This window comes from Carlito syrichta, unplaced genomic scaffold (genome assembly GCF_000164805.1).
Source record: "Carlito syrichta isolate Samal-C Ts95f unplaced genomic scaffold, Tarsius_syrichta-2.0.1 Scaffold287916, whole genome shotgun sequence".
Lineage (NCBI taxonomy): Eukaryota > Metazoa > Chordata > Mammalia > Primates > Tarsiidae > Carlito > Carlito syrichta.
Window position 1 is genome coordinate 467,460 of NW_007232012.1, and position 18,183 is coordinate 485,642.

Sequence of the window (18,183 nt, forward strand, 5' to 3'; positions counted from 1 at the left end):
GCTCAGGCAATCCACTCACCTCAGCCTCCCAAAGGCGCGGGATTACAAGCTGAGCCACCGAGCCCGGCTGGTTTGTTCGTTTTTAATCAAACAACATATACATTGGTTCCTAATTAGGGGGATTTCACCCTGCTAGTGCTTGATTAGAGCTTTGACTTCAGCCCTTTATATTAGAGATGGGGAAGAAAAAGCCAGAAAGTCAAATTTTTAATCACAGCAGCGTTAGAGTTAGCAAAGTAAAATCCCTCCTCTCATGAAGTTCAAGGATTAGTTTTAGTCACTGTCTCTCCCTCCCTTAAACATTTTGACCCCAATTCTGAACTCTTCCCCTTTAAGTCTTCCTCTGAGAGTATGAGGGTGAAGCACAAGCAGGCTCAGGAGGACCTGGAGGTGCTGTAAAAGGGCAAGTGTATCCAGTGGGTGAGTAGGCATTCACAACGGTGTCATCTGTTTGTCCTTCTGCCTCTGGCTATAGACATTTGCTGCCCTCTGGCTCACAACTCCACACCAGCCTGTGTGGCAGCTGCATTGGATCCGCTGACTTCCATGCTGGCTCCAGCAAGTGACTGGGTGGGAGCTAATCTCTGAGATCCCTGTCCCAGGGCTCGCCAAGCCACTAGCATGATTCCACTGACTTAGGCTGTTCTGCAGTGATCCCTGTCAGCCCTTCTCCTATCTGCCCCAACTTTCCCCACATCCACAAAATTCAATAAGCCTTCTACTGTCCATCCTTCATCCCTGAAGAGCTATGAGCATAGGGTCAGCATGGGGTAAATGCTTATTAAATGTGAGCTACTTTTACTGCCCTCTTATGCAGAGACACACATCAACTGAACTGTCAACCCGTGAACAGAAAGCGAGGATAGGTGGACCCATTGCCAAAAGATTTCTTTCCATAGGAAGCTCTCCCAGTGCACTCGAGTAGTAGTTTGCAGAGCTTTTGCTATTTAAGAGAGGCCAGAGATGAGAAATAAAGAGGCGACATGGCAGCAAACACGGGCTGTTAATATCACAATGGCAAATGGAATCTATTGCCTCAAAATGCAGTTTGCACAAAACTTTGGAAATGAGGCCATTGCACAAAGCGAGAGGACCTTGTATCTCTGCAGCGGTGGCTTTGTTTGTGAGTCTGCAGCCGTAATAGTAAGGGCCTCAGTCCTTCACAAGAACTCATTGCTCAAGCAATGACTTTGCTCCCAAGGCACACAGCTATGAAACAGGTGACCTTTGGTAACCCCTTTTAAAAATTTCTCCCCCTCTTCTTTCCCAGGGATTTGCCAAGGCAGTGGTTATTTCCAACCTGAGCAGAGCACTGCCAGGAGTGTCAGGGAGGTCTCTTGAGGGCTATAAGCGTCTCGTTGCAACCCACCGACACACTGAACCACTACCCTAGCCTGTGCACAAGTGCAAACAAGCACCATGAGACAAACTGCTTCCAACTCCTCTCTCATTTGCTATCAAATTACAGGGCGAGAGATCACAAAATTGCCTTCTGAAATAACGTTTCTCTTTTCTTTCTCTGGGTTTGGCAGGCCTGGTACTAACAACTCCTGGAGAAAAGAAGGGACCGGGGAGCAAAAGCACAGAGTTCTACAGTGAGCTGTGGTTCATAGTGCTGATGGCAATGCTGGGCTTGATCTTGTTGGCCATTTTCCTGTCCCTGATACTACAAAGAAAAATCCACAAAGAACCGTATATCAGAGAGAGACCTCCCTTGGTACCCCTTCAGAAAAGGATGTCTCCTTTGAGTGTCTATCCACCGGGGGAAAACCATATGGTATGTCTGTACAGGCGTGGCTCCATTTCTTCATCACTAGACTAGAATACCTGTCTTTCTTTTGAGAAAAATATTTCATAGCCATAGCAACAAGGAACTAGACGTCAGTTATGTTTGACTAAGGGTGGGGACTGAGGGAGCCTAATCCCAGAACAGCTTTCTCAACTTTGGCTGCCCATTAGAATCACCTGGGAAGCATTAAAAAATACTACTGCCTGGACTTTATCCCAGAAATTTTGATTTCATCAGTCTTGGATAGGGCCTGAGGATTGGTATCCTTTTTTCACTCTGAAAATGATTTTAATGTATACTCAGGGATTCGTTTTTCTGCCTAATAGTTGTAAGCCAGGGTGTGGTGGAGAAGAGTTGTATATTAAATCACCTGGGGGAACTTATAGGCTATATTACTGTGTGATTTAGGAGGATTGAAAATAAAAAGGGAAAGATGGGGAGGAAGGAGCTAAAGTGCTAGTGGTTCTCAGTCTGTCCATTAGCCCTGACACCCTGTGCCACTGAGAGTGGACGTTACCTCTAAGCTCCAGACCACCCATTCTCAATATAGGAGGTCCAGAAAGCATTGTGGGGGAGAGCCGCATCAACTGGTGGTGCAGAAAAGTCATTGCCCAGAGCACTCATTGAAGGAGTCAAATATGGCTCAATTCCATGGTGTGCTCTGGCATGGGGCTGTGGTCTACCTGAAGGAGGATAACTTGTATTTTCTAACCCTTACCAGGCATCTGTCTGCTCCCCAAGCTGTGTGCCCAAAGAGGTACATCTACCTGATGGGTACCTTTTTTTCCTGTTTGTGCAAAAGTTCTGTATGAGCTAGTGGCTATCCTTGTGGCACCAAAGTTAAGCACAGAAGCCTGGTTAAACATCTTAAGTTTCAACATTTTAAAAAGAAGAAATCCCAGCTACTTGGAAGGCTGAAGCGGAAGGATCCCCTGAGCACAGCAGGTCGAGGCTGTGGTGGCCATGAGTGTGCCACTGCACACCAGCCTGGGCAACAGAGTGAGACTCTGATTCAAAAAATAACAAAAAAAAGAAGAAAAGAATGAATATCAGTATTGTCTGCCTTCCAGACCTTGTCACTTTTACAGGACACAGTAGTGAATCATGTGGCCTCAAAGCTAGTTCAGACTCAAGCACCAGAAGTGTTGGGGGCATGAAAGGGAAGTAGGTCCTTTGAGGACCATGTTTTGAGGTTGGTGCAGGAAGCAGCAATGGGACAATGATGGGGTGGTGGAGGCTTCTCTTGGGTCAGATCTGTTCCACTCCTCTCATCACTCACTGTCCTTGGAACCTCCTTCTTCCCCAAGCCCATCAGACAAGCTTCTCCTGCAGGTCCATGGCTGCTGCTCCCTTGGGTGGCTCACACTCTGGCTTCATTCAGATCTCTGCACAAATGTCATCTCTTGTTCTATCCCTAGCTCCTTAATTCATTTTTTTCTTTTCCATAGCACTTAGCATGACACTAAATCAGATGTTTGTCTGAATTTTTAAATAGAACGTTGGCTTACAAGGTCAGGGATCTTGTGGGACACACACTGTTATATGTAACCCAGCATGCAGAACAGTGCCCAGCATATCATAGCCACTCCACAAATACTTTCTGAATGAATAAATGTTGAGAGTCCAGTTCAAACCCTGGATCATTTGCTCCTGTTCAGTGAATAGTCATTAGGAGATTCTTATTGAAGAGCAGATATTTCAGAGCTTTCCATTGTTAAAGAATAACTTCCTCTGAGAGGGGCTTGTTCTTAGATAAAGGATGCACCACTGTGAGAGGGAAGCTGTGAAACAGTGAAGAAGGCAGGAGGGATCTGCTTAGCCTGGGAGATTCACTAATCAATCATGAGGGCTATTGAGTGCAGAAAGAAAGTGGAAGGGAACTCTCCAAGCGCTTCTGGGTGCATCTACTCCATAACATGCAGTATGGTTACAGGAACACTTATTCTCATATCAGTAGTGTCCAGAGCTCATTTTGGGAATCAATTCTCCTGTTCCTTGACTCATTCTCTACAGGCAGGCACCTCTGCATCAGAATCCTCCATGAGGAGGAATACTGTCTTGCTTACTTGGTCAATTTAGTGACCAAGAAGCACTCACATCCTTCCTGTGGGGATGTTATATTATTCTGGACATAACCCATTCCTCAGGGTTTAATGAGTCTTGTTAAGCATTGTTTTGTCAAAGTGAGGTCCACAAACTATCTGCATCAGCATCACATAGGAGCAGGACCTTAATTTCTGAGGAAGAAACCCAGAAATCTGCCATTTTTTCACCAGAACCTCAGGAAGTCTGATACACAGTAAAAGTTGAGAACAACTGAAAATGAACTAAAAATATAACACAGATTCCCTAAACAGGGTGTTCTGTTTGATGACCAATAAAAACAGGTGGGAGGTGGTGCTGATTGGACCTTGTAGACCTCACATAACACAAGCTAAACTGTCTCTGGGGCCAAACATAGCCTTTAGCCGGGACAGGCAGACAAAATAATCGAAGCACCCTGCTCTCATACACCCTTTACCATCAGAGAGAAGCAGAGTGGCACCCAACGGATTAACTTTTACTGAGTGGCCAAACTGAGTGAGATATGAGGAGAAGAAGGAATGGAGAAATTAGCTGGGGACTGGCTGGCTGCAGGGCCTCTGGCCTCGAGAACCAGCTCACCCTTAGCTGGAAGGCTGCTCATTGTAAGCTGCTCTGAAGAGTTAGCAGAAGGGAAAGCTAGGGTGTGCCAGGGCACTGTGCAGTAGTCCCCCAGACCTGGTGAATCATAATCTAACCCTATCCAGTTGACAAAAGGTACTTGCAAGTCTTATTTTGCTGTTTTTTAAAAAAAGTAATTGCTCTCAATTCAAACTGCTCTCACAAACTTGGGGGCCTTGAGAGACAATAATTGAAGGTGAGCCCATTTAAACGGGAACACAAATTGCATTAGTTGAGCAAAATGAGGAGCCATTGTTGGTGACCATGGACTTCTCCTCTACTTAGATGGGGAAGAATCTGAACATGAACAAGCTGGATTCACCTATCAGTTTTCCAGCTTGACTTTCTTTTCACTTGAGTAGATTAATGAGCTGTGCCCCTGCAACACACATGCCCCTGCCCCTCATCTGATAAGCTCTGGTTTCAGTGCTGCTGTAACCCTCTTCTAAGTGCCCCTGACCACTGAACAGGTAAGGTACCCCTTTGAACATCAGACCCAGACTGGCAAAAGGATTTTAGGCTACACTCTGAACAGAGAGAAATAGGCAGAGGTGTCAGAGAATGAGGGAGACTTTTGTATTTCATTAACATTTTTCAAGGTCACACAGTATACAGTATAGCTAAGATCAAGGGCAGGTTTTACTCATAATTTAATTGTTTGTTTGAAGATTCATTTTCTACAACACTAAAAAATAATGCCAGTAGTACTTACCTTAGATACTAACCAACTAATTTCCACATACCATGTAGTTTTAACCATAAAACTGTACTATAAACATAGACACACACACACACAGAGGTATGTATATATCATAGGCTATATCTGTATTTTATGTCAGGATGGTATTAAATATGGGTATGATAGTGCTGTATTTGAAGAAATGCAAAGAACTTTTTAAAAAATGTTCAAAACACACACTGATGCTGCCATTTGTTCTCAGTTTGACTCTGTGGCTGATATATCTGATGTGTCAAGTAATGTCACCCTAAAAAGTTACACCATGCACTTTGAGGTACCTCTGTGTGCTGCATGACTGCATGATCTTTTGCATGGTGTGTCGACTGCATAATAAAAAGCATGGGCAATTAATTGGTTGGACCATCTAAATCAGAACCCTCAGATGTTTACAGCAGCTAGATTTTACCTTACGGCATATCTAAGTCTTAATCGTGGAATGACTTTGTCTTTCTGATGTTAATGTTATTATGAGAACAGGTTTAATTTGGAGGGGGTATCCTATAACAAGGGGAATGACAGGGAATGAGAAAAGAGAGAGGATTCAATTTCCCTTCACAAATTCAGGACTTTTAAAGTGAAATACAAACTGAGCTCACCTAGTGGGCAACCATGAAAGAACGCTGCTAGCTTTGATGGTGCTCTCAAGAGCTGTTCTCTAGAGGGAGGAGGCTCTGTGCTGACACACATGAACCAATTACCTTTTTAGCTCACCCTGCATCCTCCTTACCCCACAGGGACCAGTAGCCATAGCACCAGTGCATGATCTCTCTAGATGCCAAGAAACCAAGGGACACAGCGTTCTGGGTGCTCACAGCCACTAAAATCTATAGGAAGGCCTGAATACAGTTGTTCCCTTTATTGTGAACATGTGAGACACAGTACTCTGTCAGATTTCAAGCCCATGTTCTTTCCATGTAAATCACCCATAGCAACCTTCTTTACAGGGATTAGCCGATACCAAAATTCCCCGGTCTGGGACACCTATGAGTATTCGGAGCAATCGGAGCATGTCTGTCCTGCGTATCCCAAGCCAAAGCCAAGTCAGCCTAAACTACTCCCAGGGCTCTCTCCACCGCAGCGTCAGCCAGCTCATGGACATCCAGGACAAGAAAGCCTTGACGGACGACTCACTGTGGGAAACCATCATGGGTCACAACAGTGGGTTGGTGAGTTGGTTTCCTCATCAGAACCTTTGCTAAAGATCCCAGAAGAATACTGGTAGAGAGATGACTGGGTGCGAAGGCTCACTCCTGTAATCCTGCACTTTGGGAGGCCAAGGTGGGAGGATCACTTTAGGCCAGGAGTTCTAGACCAGCCTGGGCAACATAGCAGACTCTGTCTCTATTTAAAAAAAAAAAACAAAAAAAAAAACTGGGCATGATGGTGTATGGCTGTAGTCCCTACTCCAGAGGCTGAGGTGGGAGGAGCACTTGAGCCCAGGCATTTGAAGCTGTAGTGAGATATTTATTGTGCATCTCTTGAGAGAGAGAGAGACAAAGAGAGAGAGAGAGAGAATGAGAAAGACAAAATATGGGAATGGGAATAACACTTCCTGGACTTCATTGAAAGCTGCCCCACAACACTGAGTGTATGCCTCTGAGCACTTATCCAATTGTGTAGTAACCAACTTGTATTCTAGTGTACTCCAATTGTTTGATAAGCAGGGTAGAAACTTTGTCTTGTTCTTCCGGCACTCAATAGATGTTCACAGAATAAACGCATGAATAAGAAAACAAGTTACACTTCATTAATTTGGGCAGGTAGCTTGGAACTGGCCTAAAACAAGGCATAAAGTACACGTACCTGTTTTGCTAATTTAAAAAGAGGTGCATCACCGTTTTTCTACTCATTTATTGTTGGAGGCAGATCGTTTTCTATCAACAAGTTAAAATGGTTTCTTTCCAGAAAACTTAGAAAATGATAAATGAGGGTGTTACTATTCATGAGCTTCATCTTTCATAATTTCAGTCCAGTGGGTACAACAAATAATTGACCCTTTGAAAAGTGTCTTCATCATTATATAACATTTGTTACTAGCCCCTTAGTGGCTGATATAACTAAAATCCTAGAATTTTTACCAACCATCAGCTTCGGTGTACTAACTACCTAGATGAGTCAGCTGCAGCACCATTCCATCGGTCTGGATAACAGCTCATGAGCTGAGAACCTAGCTCCTCTCTTTACTCCTTTGGGGCAGAATTTATCCAACATCTGCTCTGCCTCTGGATCCTTACTCATCTTTCTCTCCCAAGCTCTCACTTTTCAACATTGAAAAGTTGATAACTTCCACGAAGTCTTTCTGGTCTAATGGTAAATAATAAAAGGAGTTCCTTGACTTCAGACTCCGTATCTTCATCAAAAAAAGAAAATGTACAGCCCTTCCTGCTTGTTCAGAATGATTATACATATAATATGCATTTTAGAGTCATGGGCCTGTTTGACGTTGTAACTATTCAATTTCATGATTCCATTTAAAATCTAAAGTTTTTAAATGGCAGGAATAATTATATTAGGTTTAACAAGGGATTGCTAATTGATCATTTTTTGACATGCAAGACAGCAATTTCAAGTGTTCAATATAATACGAGAGTTTAGTTGAATTATTTCACCTATCTTCACAAACTCTAGGAGGTAAGTGCCTCATTTTTACAAAAGGAACTGTGGTTTAGACACATTCATGATTTACCAAGGACACACAGCTAGCAATCTTGTCACGGGGCTGGGATCTTAGCATCATCTAACTACAGAGCTCCCATTTGTAACTATTATACTATATTTTCATTTTTGCTTGCTTTCTACAGCATTAGCAATAGGCAGTGTGCAAAGGGATTCAGTAAAATCTTTGGAAGATGCCAATACTTTGCAAGTTATCTGCTCACTATAACATTGTACCCAACATTACTAACCCTATTCAAGGAATACAAAATACAGTACAAGAGTGCGAAGAAATAGAGCATAAATACCTTGCATTCTGGCTCTTCCACTTACTCTTCGAACTAAATCTTAAAATATATGTGTTTATACATATATATGTGTATGTCTATAGAAATGTAGAAACTTCCCACTTAGCAGATAAGTAAACTGAGGCTTAGAATAGTTAAGATAGAGCGTTTAACATTAACACTCAGACCACATACATTTTGAATTCTATAGTTCATGTGTGCATGTGACACAATCCTTTCAATAAGATAAATTTAAAGTTTAAGGCAAGGACTGTGTCTTAAACCACACCATGTGGTGTTGAGCATAGGATGGTAAGCCTTTAATACTTACTGAGTACTCTGTACATTAAACTGATAGAATTACCAATTGATATCAAATATGGTTGACAGCAACTATCGTAGCCAATGATGGTCGACTTTTTTTTCAGTATGTGGATGAAGAGGACCTGATGAATGCCATCAAGGGCTTCAGCTCAGTGACCAAGGAACACACCACATTCACCGACACCCACCTGTAAATGATGGAAACCTGAAAATGGAACTCTGTAATGTAGGCTCCACACCCCACTCCTCCTGGGTTATCACTGACACATTATCATACCTGCTGAAAAGCCAGTTTGTGATTCCGTAATCCTTCAAAGAAATGACGATTGTTTTTGAGAGACCCTTCCTATAGAGGTCTAAGAAGTGTTATTTTTCTTGTCTGAAATGAGGGGGGTAATATTCATATGGAAATGCTTGTTTTATTCTGCTTATTTTGTGGACGATAAAGAGGCATGTAACTTTCACTTGGCTCTGTCTAGCAGTGATGCCACTAGTTAAATGAATCAGTGGCAATTTCAAGACAGCCCACAGAAGTAGTAAGTTAGTTATTGTTTTTAAAAGTAAGTGATTTTTCTAGAAGAATGTTGCTGCCATTCCTTTCCATTTGCTATTCTTTCAGGGTTGACACAATCCTGTAAAGAAAAGCTATTCTAATGATCATAGATGTGAAATGAAATCCTAATTTCAGGGCATACTGAATCAGAAAAACAAACTTTGTGCTGGTTCTACACACTTGCTGAAGGTTCTATTTAATTATAATATTTAGGGTTAAATATTCACCAAGCCTTTTGACAAAGCACCACATGCTTAGGCATAGTTATGTGTCAAATTCTTGCATTTATGAATCTTCTGAAAAATCAGAGTAAACAACTTATTTGTACATTTCAAAAAGAAAAGTTTCAACAGAAACATGTCCACTTGTACCAGTGGTTTTACTTCACATATTTTTCAGTTGAAACTCCAATTGGTACCTTTTGTAAAATTCTGCTAATTCACTAAATACCAGGAAACTGTTGTCCTATCTGCAATATTTTATTAGGCTACATGGAATTTTAAAAGGAAAAAATTTATGTGATCCTTCTAGTTTTGAAATTATCTAACATAGTCATATATAAATTCAAGACCATACTTACACTTGTACTCTATACTAAATCCATTTCAGAGAATAACTATTTTAGTCCTAGAATCAGTAAGAACAGATGATATACAACAATACCAATTTCCATAGTTCAGAAGTTTCTGTCATCTGCTCTATTTGGATTACAAAATCATTGGTGATACTTCTGTGGCAAGAAAAAAAAAAAACTTTTTTTTTTTCCTGAGTCATCAGCATAAAATTACATATTTAAATGTGTTCCTCATGAAAAAAAAAATTCTCTTCTTCCCTTCCTTCATCCTTGATGGTCTTATTGACTCCAGAAAGTCATTTTGAATGTAACTTTCTTATACATGACAGTCAAAATATTTTGTGAATCTACACTGTGAGGCAGGTGGGTTTTCGTAAAGCTGAGCTGGCGAAAACTTTTGAAGGGACAACCTTACTTATTCTGCCAGAAATCTATGAATTGCCCCGCCACGTGATCCAACTGTAAATTTGTGGACTTTGAGGGTATTGGGACTTCACCCAGCTCTGTGGGAAAGCAGCTCCTAGATTAAGCTTGCCAACCGTTAAGTGTCAAAAGCATAGACCAGTATTAAGCAGTTCTGCCTCTTTGTTGAAACTGCTATAAACAAGCAAATTTGAAATAACTGTGCATATTTGGCAGTGATTGTAAAAGTTATGAAAAAATATGTACTTTTTTCCTCGCCAAAAGCTTTATATTTTCTGAAACAGAAACAGGATTGGCTAATTGAGTTTACTGATTTTTATTCCCGTTTGCTGAATCTGGGTCAATGAGTTGTTTAAAGATGGCACCAGTAAGCCTTACCCAAGGCTGAGTGTCCACCTCACATGAGCTATGTAAGGTATATAGGGTAGAAGTGGTTCCAGACTTGTATCCTTATCATTGGTCTACTCTTCTGTGAATATGAATTGCTTGTCATAGGTAGATTCAGAAGACAGAGCTCATCCTCATTTTTGTAATCTAGTTACCTTTATCACTGTATTTTTTAAAAGTACAGTATAAAGAACTGCAGAGGATTTCATCTTAAATCATTTTCTTAAACATCAAAATAGACATTTAGTTATTATAAGGATTCAGTTAGATGAGTCATTTACATTTTGATCCCATAGCTCAGGGCAGACAGAAGCCCATGTGGTATCTGCCCACAACACTGTCCCCTGCTACACTCCCAACCTTACTTGTACTGGTTTCAGAGAATTCTAACATGTTCTGCTACTTTAAGTGGTATTGGGTGCCAAGCCTCCAGTATACAAACTATGTAGATACACCCCTAGAGATCCTGATTCAATGGGTGTGGGTTGGGGCTGAGGCATCAGTACTTTTTAAAGCTTCCCATTGTTCCTAGTGTTGAGTCAATGACATAATGCAGCATGAAGGTATCTTGTACAGGAGCAATATGCTACACACAGAGACCATGCTCCTTGGCTTACCACTTCCTCCTTACAGAAAAACCAATGAGCAGTTCTCCATAAACCTCTTTAAATGTGTTCTACATCTCCTAATTTATGTCTTATCATGTGCACAGGCCATGTCCTCAGCTTAAGAACTTCCATGTTGTTATTCCTAATATTCATTGTTTGATAAGAGAACATAGTTACGTTTTTATAAACTCTCGTAAAAACTGCTTTTATAGATAATACATTGTAATTTCTACTAAACGGAGAACCTAAACACCAATCTGTTATGGTACCTTATACTAATGTAAAAATTACTGACGTCCGTATGCAATAATTCAACCTGAATAACCTGAAAATAAAATATAGGTCAGGGGAAATAATTCAGTAATAACAAATTTATGTCACAAATAGTAGTTGATTTCTAGTGCACAAATACCATGTAAATTAAAGATGGCTTAATAAATATTTAAATGTGAACCAAGTTTGATTTAATATAGTATTAAAAATATACTCTAAACAGCTCTGAGTTACACATAAGTGATGATGATAAAGGTGCACTCATTTAGGAAAATAGGGAGTCCTGGGTAATTTTTCAACCACCAATGTACATTTGAATCAACTGTAATAATTTTTTCAAAATACTGTTATGAATCCCAATCACTAGAAATTCAAATTCAGCAGAACTGGCGAGACCTGGGCAACTCTGTGTGTCTAACCTCAGGTGTTTCTGATACAGAAACCTGGGTTCAAAAGTTGGCTCAGTAGCTGACGAGTCTTGTCACTGGCTAAGCCCTATCCTCTCTGGGTCTCAGTGACCTCATCTGTGAAATGAGGATAACCATATTTATCTTATTGGTATAACCATACTTTGAATTTAGTACAAAATTACTTTAAAAAGTATCCCCAAGAGAATTATAATTCTTTTCAATTTTTATCAATCACACAAAGTATATAGAGTTATTGCATTTCTTTTTTCAGCTACAGCAACCCTAGTGAGTTAGGTATGTAAAATGAAAAACTGTAGGCAGAGTGGGGATAATCTACACAAGGTTACAAAGTACAGTGTCAGAGCAGTCTCAGACATCAAGGTTCAACCTTTTATAAGCAAAAGAAAGAATCAAGATTTGACTTGTAGTATAATGCAATCTATGGTATAGTGCTTTCTTATGGGATTTTATCATGTAATAGTCATCACCTTTTAAAAAAAATGTTCTTTTATTCTTGGCCAATATTCTATTTTTTTCCTTTAATTTTCTTACTTGCCCACCCAATTCACACATAACTGTGATAATGAGGAAGATGGGTATAAGAGATAATTATAATCTTAGTAATTTTGAAAATATGCTTTGCCTAATATTTTCTGGACTGATGGTATAACAGTTTTCACATATATTAAGTTCTCCTTTTTCTTTTTTTACTATGGCAAGAAGCAAAGAAATGTACAAACACACATAAGCACACTTTAGACAGGAAAATTGTTCCATAAATAATTGAAAACATGTCCTAATAATTTTTATTAGATTTAATTGAGAAATAAATACAAGAGAACTGTTGTGAAACCACTGGCAATATAGTAAACTTTAAGGATTTATTTCAACTTTACTCACTTATTATATTTCTTGAAATGGGAATATATACATTATTCACCAATAAAAGCTAATGCTTTAAATTTACAATTGCTCTATTTGTAGAAACTTGAAATTCATTCCAATTAAATGAAAAAAATGTACAACAAAGTTCTTTTTTTCTTACAATTCAAAATATCTTCAAATTAACATTTTTACAGCAGTCAAACCCTTTAACCAAAAATTCAGAACTGCAGTCATATAGGTACAACTAAATGGCCACATTTTATGTCTTGACTTTTAACACTAAAACAAAAATATGGTGGTTCTTTATACAAGACAAGTTAGCAACTGGTATAGTTTGACCTTCTGAGCATTCAAAGTTTTGCCCTTGATTATTATTTTCATTTCACTTTTTCAAACACAGACAATTGCTCCAACTTAACAGAAAGTTGGCATTTAATATTAGTGATGCTCGTTAAGAACTTCCAAGAATGAGAGGCAGAAAATGATCCACAATAAAAATAAAATTATCCTAAAGTACTACATAGTGGTATCTGGTATTCGGTATCAATAGTGTTTTTGAATTACATGGTATTTTTTTTCACAAACATAGCACCTCATCAAATATCTGGTAAACACTTTGTAACCACAATAAGGGTTGGGAGACCAAGTTCCAAAGACAATTATGTGACTCACTGAAGATAACATTGCAAGACAAGTCTCAGGCATAATCAAGATTAGGAATGGAGTCTGCTGGTTCCCATGCTTTAAGGGAATGCTCATCGATATGGGCACCATCCTATTAAATCATGGTATTATGTTTCCAAAACCAACAAAAAAGTAGGTAAATGTTAAAATGAACTCCTGTCTTACAAATGATCTGTTAAATGTATTTTAAAACTAAAAAAAAAATTCCAAAATGTCAAGATGTGGTTATTATATCTTCTTATTCCTGGTAATTCTGTTAAAAAGATACTAATAAAGTCTAATTTTCTCTTGTAAAGTTTTAGTGTAAAAACTAGTGTATTGAAATCAGGAGAGTTTAATTTTCATCTAAATTTAGCAAAACAACTATTCATTTTGGTGAGTTTTCACAAGCTGTACTCTTGACCTGAAGAATCACTTTTTTTATGCCGAGGAGATGGAGTGGTCTTTGTAGGAGACGGGGATGCAGTACCAGGTGAGTCAGTTCCTCCATCAGAAGTACTTGGTGATGATGCCAGATATGGAACTTTCTTTCTTCCAAGGAATCCGCCCCCTTCAAATCCTCCTTTCTTCCTTGACTCCACTTTATTTTCATTTTCATCTTCTGACAACCTTTTCTTAGATTCTGGAAAACCTTCAGCTATTTTATGCACTTCCAATCCACTATCCAATTCTCTCAAACTTTTTATTTCTATTCCAGGAGACTTTCTCTCAGATATGTTACATTCCCCCGTTGCCCCCTTCACTTCAGCTTGTATTGGACCCAAGTTACCATTTTCAGGAACAGCTCTTTCTACATTTCTGTTCAAATTAATAGTCTGGAAGTCCCTGTAACTGTGAAAGCTCTCAGTCCTTCTTGCCCTTGCTAACAAAGGACTCTCTCTGTAAGGCCTCATAGAACCGTAAGTAGCTGCTTCATGGATGGTTTCATGGTGCTGAAGCTGAAGGCTGAAATAGTTTTTAAAAATTATAGTTCAGATTTCACTATGGCATTTTTGAAGAGTATCTTATTAATTAAAGTACCAATAAAACACACTATATAAAGTATATTGTATATACATATTTCTCTCTATAAAAATATACTTATCAACTACTCTTTATTATATATACAGTATATAAAATTACCAATGCAAATAATACCATGCATATATTCACAGCTATGCTGAATTTTTGAACAGCTAAAAAAAGAAGAAAAAAATCTATAAAACCAATACGGAACCAATACAATTCAGTATTTGGTCCTTGGTCTTCAGATTTTGGAATTTTAAAAATCAATATAATAACTAAAAAGACACACTGCATCATTGCACTAAAAGTACATAATGCCTAAATGTAAAACTAGACAAGATAATGTAATTACTTTGATTAATACTGTCCCTGAGGCAGGACAATAATTAAAGCTCCACATACTAACCAAGGTGACATGTGATTTTCCTAATTTCAATTGAATGAATTCTTGATCAGATAACAGGCTTCCAAATTGGCAGCAATTCACAAAATAAATTAAAAGCAAAAAATGTTTTTCTATGAAAAGAACCACATATGCATGTCGATGAGAAATTTAGCAAAGTTAAAAAAAACTGAGTATAAACATGAAGTCTTGAATTCAAAATGCACTTTGAAAAATATGACTTCCTAGAACTATGTGATTACAAGGGGGGGACTCAAAAAACCCTGAATTTTTTAATAAAAAATTGTGTATTATTACCTTTAAACTTCAGTCACTTTCAAAGTACTATCCATCTGATGTGATACACCTATCAAGACACTCTTTCCACTGCTCAAAACAGTTTTTGAACTTGCCAATTTGCTGTCTTTTAGTTCTTTTAGTTTCCTGCCATGTTTTGTTTCACTTCTTTCATATCAGCAAAATGTTTCCCTTTGAGGACTTTTTTCATACAAGGAAACAAAAAAAATGTTGCTCAAGGTGAAATCAGGTGAATAGAAAGGGCAGGGTACAGGGGTTCATGCTAATTTTAGTCAAAATTGTTGAACACTCAGCATGGTATGGGTAGGTGTGCTAATAAATCACCCATCAGGAAATGGGCAAGCGTTAAATCAATCTCCAAAAATAAAAATCACTGAAGCTGAATGCAGCCTCTCACAACAATGCTAGCTGGTACACTGATGCTAATGGGTTCCTAGAACACTTACCCAGTGGGGTAAGCCTGTCCTAAAAGGGGCCCGCTCTCCAAAAAAATAATTTCGGTTTTTTGGGGGGTTCTCCCCTTGAACTTCAGTCAATTTTCCTCAAAGCAATCCACTCAACTTATAATACTTAAAGCTTTAACCTACCTAGAATTTGATTCTCGCAGGCGGCTATGCTGAACTACAGAAGTTGCTGGACTGATGTTAGGAGTAGCACAGCGAGACGTGCTCAGATCACACTGATCCAGTAATTTCAAGAGCTCTTCTTCAGTTGGACCACCCACATCTTTGGAAAAAAAAAAAACCATTAAAATTACTTATGTCAGAAGCTTACTTTGTGGCAAGCGTCTTTCTGTATGGGAACCTACCCTTATCTTCACTTTTGTTAACCATATCCATAGCAGTAGTCAGATCCCACATTTGAATGCTGCCATTTGTGTGGCCTGTGAACAAGTAGCGCCTTGGCCTTGAGCCCATCCTACTGGATCCCTCACATTCCCTCACTGTGAATGAGGATATTGTAGTACAGTCAACTGCTTGGATCTCACATATTCTGCAAAAGAAAAGCAGAAAAGAGACCTCATGGGAATGAGCAATTCCTCAACAGGAAGCAATGAAACTAAAAGGGCAGAAAGAAACAAAGCAAAAGGACATTATGCTAGAAAAATATCTTGAAAAAGTCATTCAAAATCTTGATGTAAATTTCAAAACTCTGAAACCAGAAAAAATATACAGCCCTATGCAGATGGCCTATGCTGTATCCTTCATTAGGATTATAATCTTAACCTTTTAAAAGGATTTTTACAGTTATTCCATTAATATTCATAAAAGATAAAAGAACCTGAGAAAAATAATTATCATCCACATTGACAAATGAAGAAATCATAGGGTAATATCAGCAAATGTTTCTCTCAAAGTCATACAAGAGTTGACTGCATTGTACTTGGTTTAATTATCCCAGCCCACTTCAAAACAGAGTTTAGGGACCTTAGTTTTTAAAAAACATTATAAAGAATTATAGTATAGGCAAATGAAAGGTCAGAAAATAGAAGAGAAAATATAGCCCATATAAATTAAAGAAACATTATAGGAATAGAATATGAAGCTTTGCTGAGCTTCCTAGTAGGCAGGACAAAAAAGGAAAAGAAGTTAATTTCTGTATGCGTAGTGAAATAGTTATCCTACTCTCATTGCTGATCTCAAGGTCTGTGAATACATAAACAAACACACCAAAGGGCTTTTCCTATACTCTCACTTAACAACCAACTGTAGTGGAGCAAAAGTTACCTACAACTCCCTTTTGAGCTTTTACACTGGATTCTTGGCTGGATCTTAAAGCCAAAATGTACCAGGCAGATTAACAAGAGAAAAGCATATAAATTGCATTAGTTTTATGTGTACATGGGCATCCTCACAAGAGAGTGAAGTCTGAAGAAGTGGCCAAAGTAAGATGCTTTCGTACTTTTTAGACAGGGAAACAATTTTAAAAGAAATGACAGGACAAAGAAAATGTGGCTAAGGGCAGGAGTTGCTAGGAGACATATGGCCGGACAATGTAAAACTAGTGGAAGATAAGGGTTATTTCGGTAAGTATATTTATTCAGGTCCATTGCAACCCCCAGTTCCCCATCTATGATGATAAAAGCTATTTTCTCACCCTGGTAGAGGGAGGGTGCCCCTGGTGGAGAATCTTTTGGTTTGCTGCATGCAGGAAGAGACGGGTCTACTAACCCTTCCTGAGACTATAATTTTCCCAATTGAAAATATTTCATTCTCCAAATGAAAACACTGGAAAAATTATAGTCCCTCCAAAAAATCAATATACCAATCTGGCGTATTTTGGGATGGCACTTCCTTCACAACCAAGAAAACTTCTATGAACAAATGTGTGTGGGTTTAGCAATGAATTCTGCATCAGATACCACCTGGGTGTTAGCTCTAACTCAGTGCAATGCTGACACTTTCTACTTGGAGATGGCGTCATATTACACAGGTTGGGGTCTCAGTCCCACAAAACTGAGCCCCACTTCTAATGCTGATTACAAACCCCAGATTATTGTCTGTGCTTCTGAGGGACTGGCTATAAATCGGTGTTCCCATATTCCCCTCCTTGGGTTCAATTAATTTGCTTGAGTGACTCACAGAACTCAGGGAAAAACAGACATTTACCAGTTAATTACAAAAGATATTTTAAAGGGTACAGATGAAGAGATGTGTAGGGCAAGGCATGCGGGAAAGTAGTAGGGAGCTTCCATGCCCTCCCTTAGACTTCCCATCCTCTATGTGTTAAATGAAAGAAAGTTCTCTGGCATTAATTTTTTGAGGGGGTTTTAATGGAGATTCCTTACATAGGTATGATTGATTAAATCACTGGCCTTTGACGATCGGCTTAACCTTCAGCCCTCTCCTCTCCCTGAAGGTTGGGAAGCAAGCTGAAAGTGCCAACTTTCTAACCTGCCTTGGTCTTTCCCACAGGAACAGCCCCTTAGCAGTCAGCCATCAGTCAACTCTCAGTACACAAAAGGACACATCACTTCAAAGGTTCCAAGTTGTTTAGAGAGTGTATGCCAGGAAACAGGGACACAAATAAAATACCTATTTCACAATATCACACAATATTTTACCAGTTAAGTATGAGGTTTGAGACAATTATTTTCATAGACATTAACAGACTTTAAACTTCTCCATAGCCGGGCTCGGTGGCTCAGCCTATAATCCCACGCCTTTGGGAGGCTGAGGTGAGT

At 39.1% G+C, this 18,183-nt stretch overlaps 2 protein-coding genes across 3 annotated transcripts in view; one reads left to right on the forward strand and one right to left on the reverse strand.

The window, feature by feature from the left end:
• Positions 1-8,691, forward strand: part of LOC103255181 (usherin) — a 465,104-nt gene extending 456,413 nt beyond the window's left edge. The window contains exons 50-52 of the mRNA XM_008053149.2: positions 1,533-1,777; positions 6,176-6,397; positions 8,602-8,691. Coding sequence (XP_008051340.2) covers positions 1,533-1,777; positions 6,176-6,397; positions 8,602-8,691 — 557 coding nt within the window. The remainder of the gene's footprint in view (positions 1-1,532; positions 1,778-6,175; positions 6,398-8,601) is intronic.
• A 3,805-nt stretch (positions 8,692-12,496) lies between these two features.
• KCTD3 (potassium channel tetramerization domain containing 3) overlaps positions 12,497-18,183 on the reverse strand; it is a 46,956-nt gene continuing 41,269 nt past the window's right edge. Inside the window, exons 15-17 of one of the 2 annotated variants that reach the window (XM_021710014.1) lie at positions 15,808-15,992; positions 15,587-15,725; positions 12,497-14,239 (exon numbers count right to left, since the gene is read on the reverse strand). In XM_021710014.1, the coding sequence (XP_021565689.1) occupies positions 13,678-14,239; positions 15,587-15,725; positions 15,808-15,992 (886 nt within the window). In that variant the 3' untranslated portion in view covers positions 12,497-13,677. The remainder of the gene's footprint in view (positions 14,240-15,586; positions 15,726-15,807; positions 15,993-18,183) is intronic. The other variant, XM_021710015.1, reaches the window with a different exon arrangement.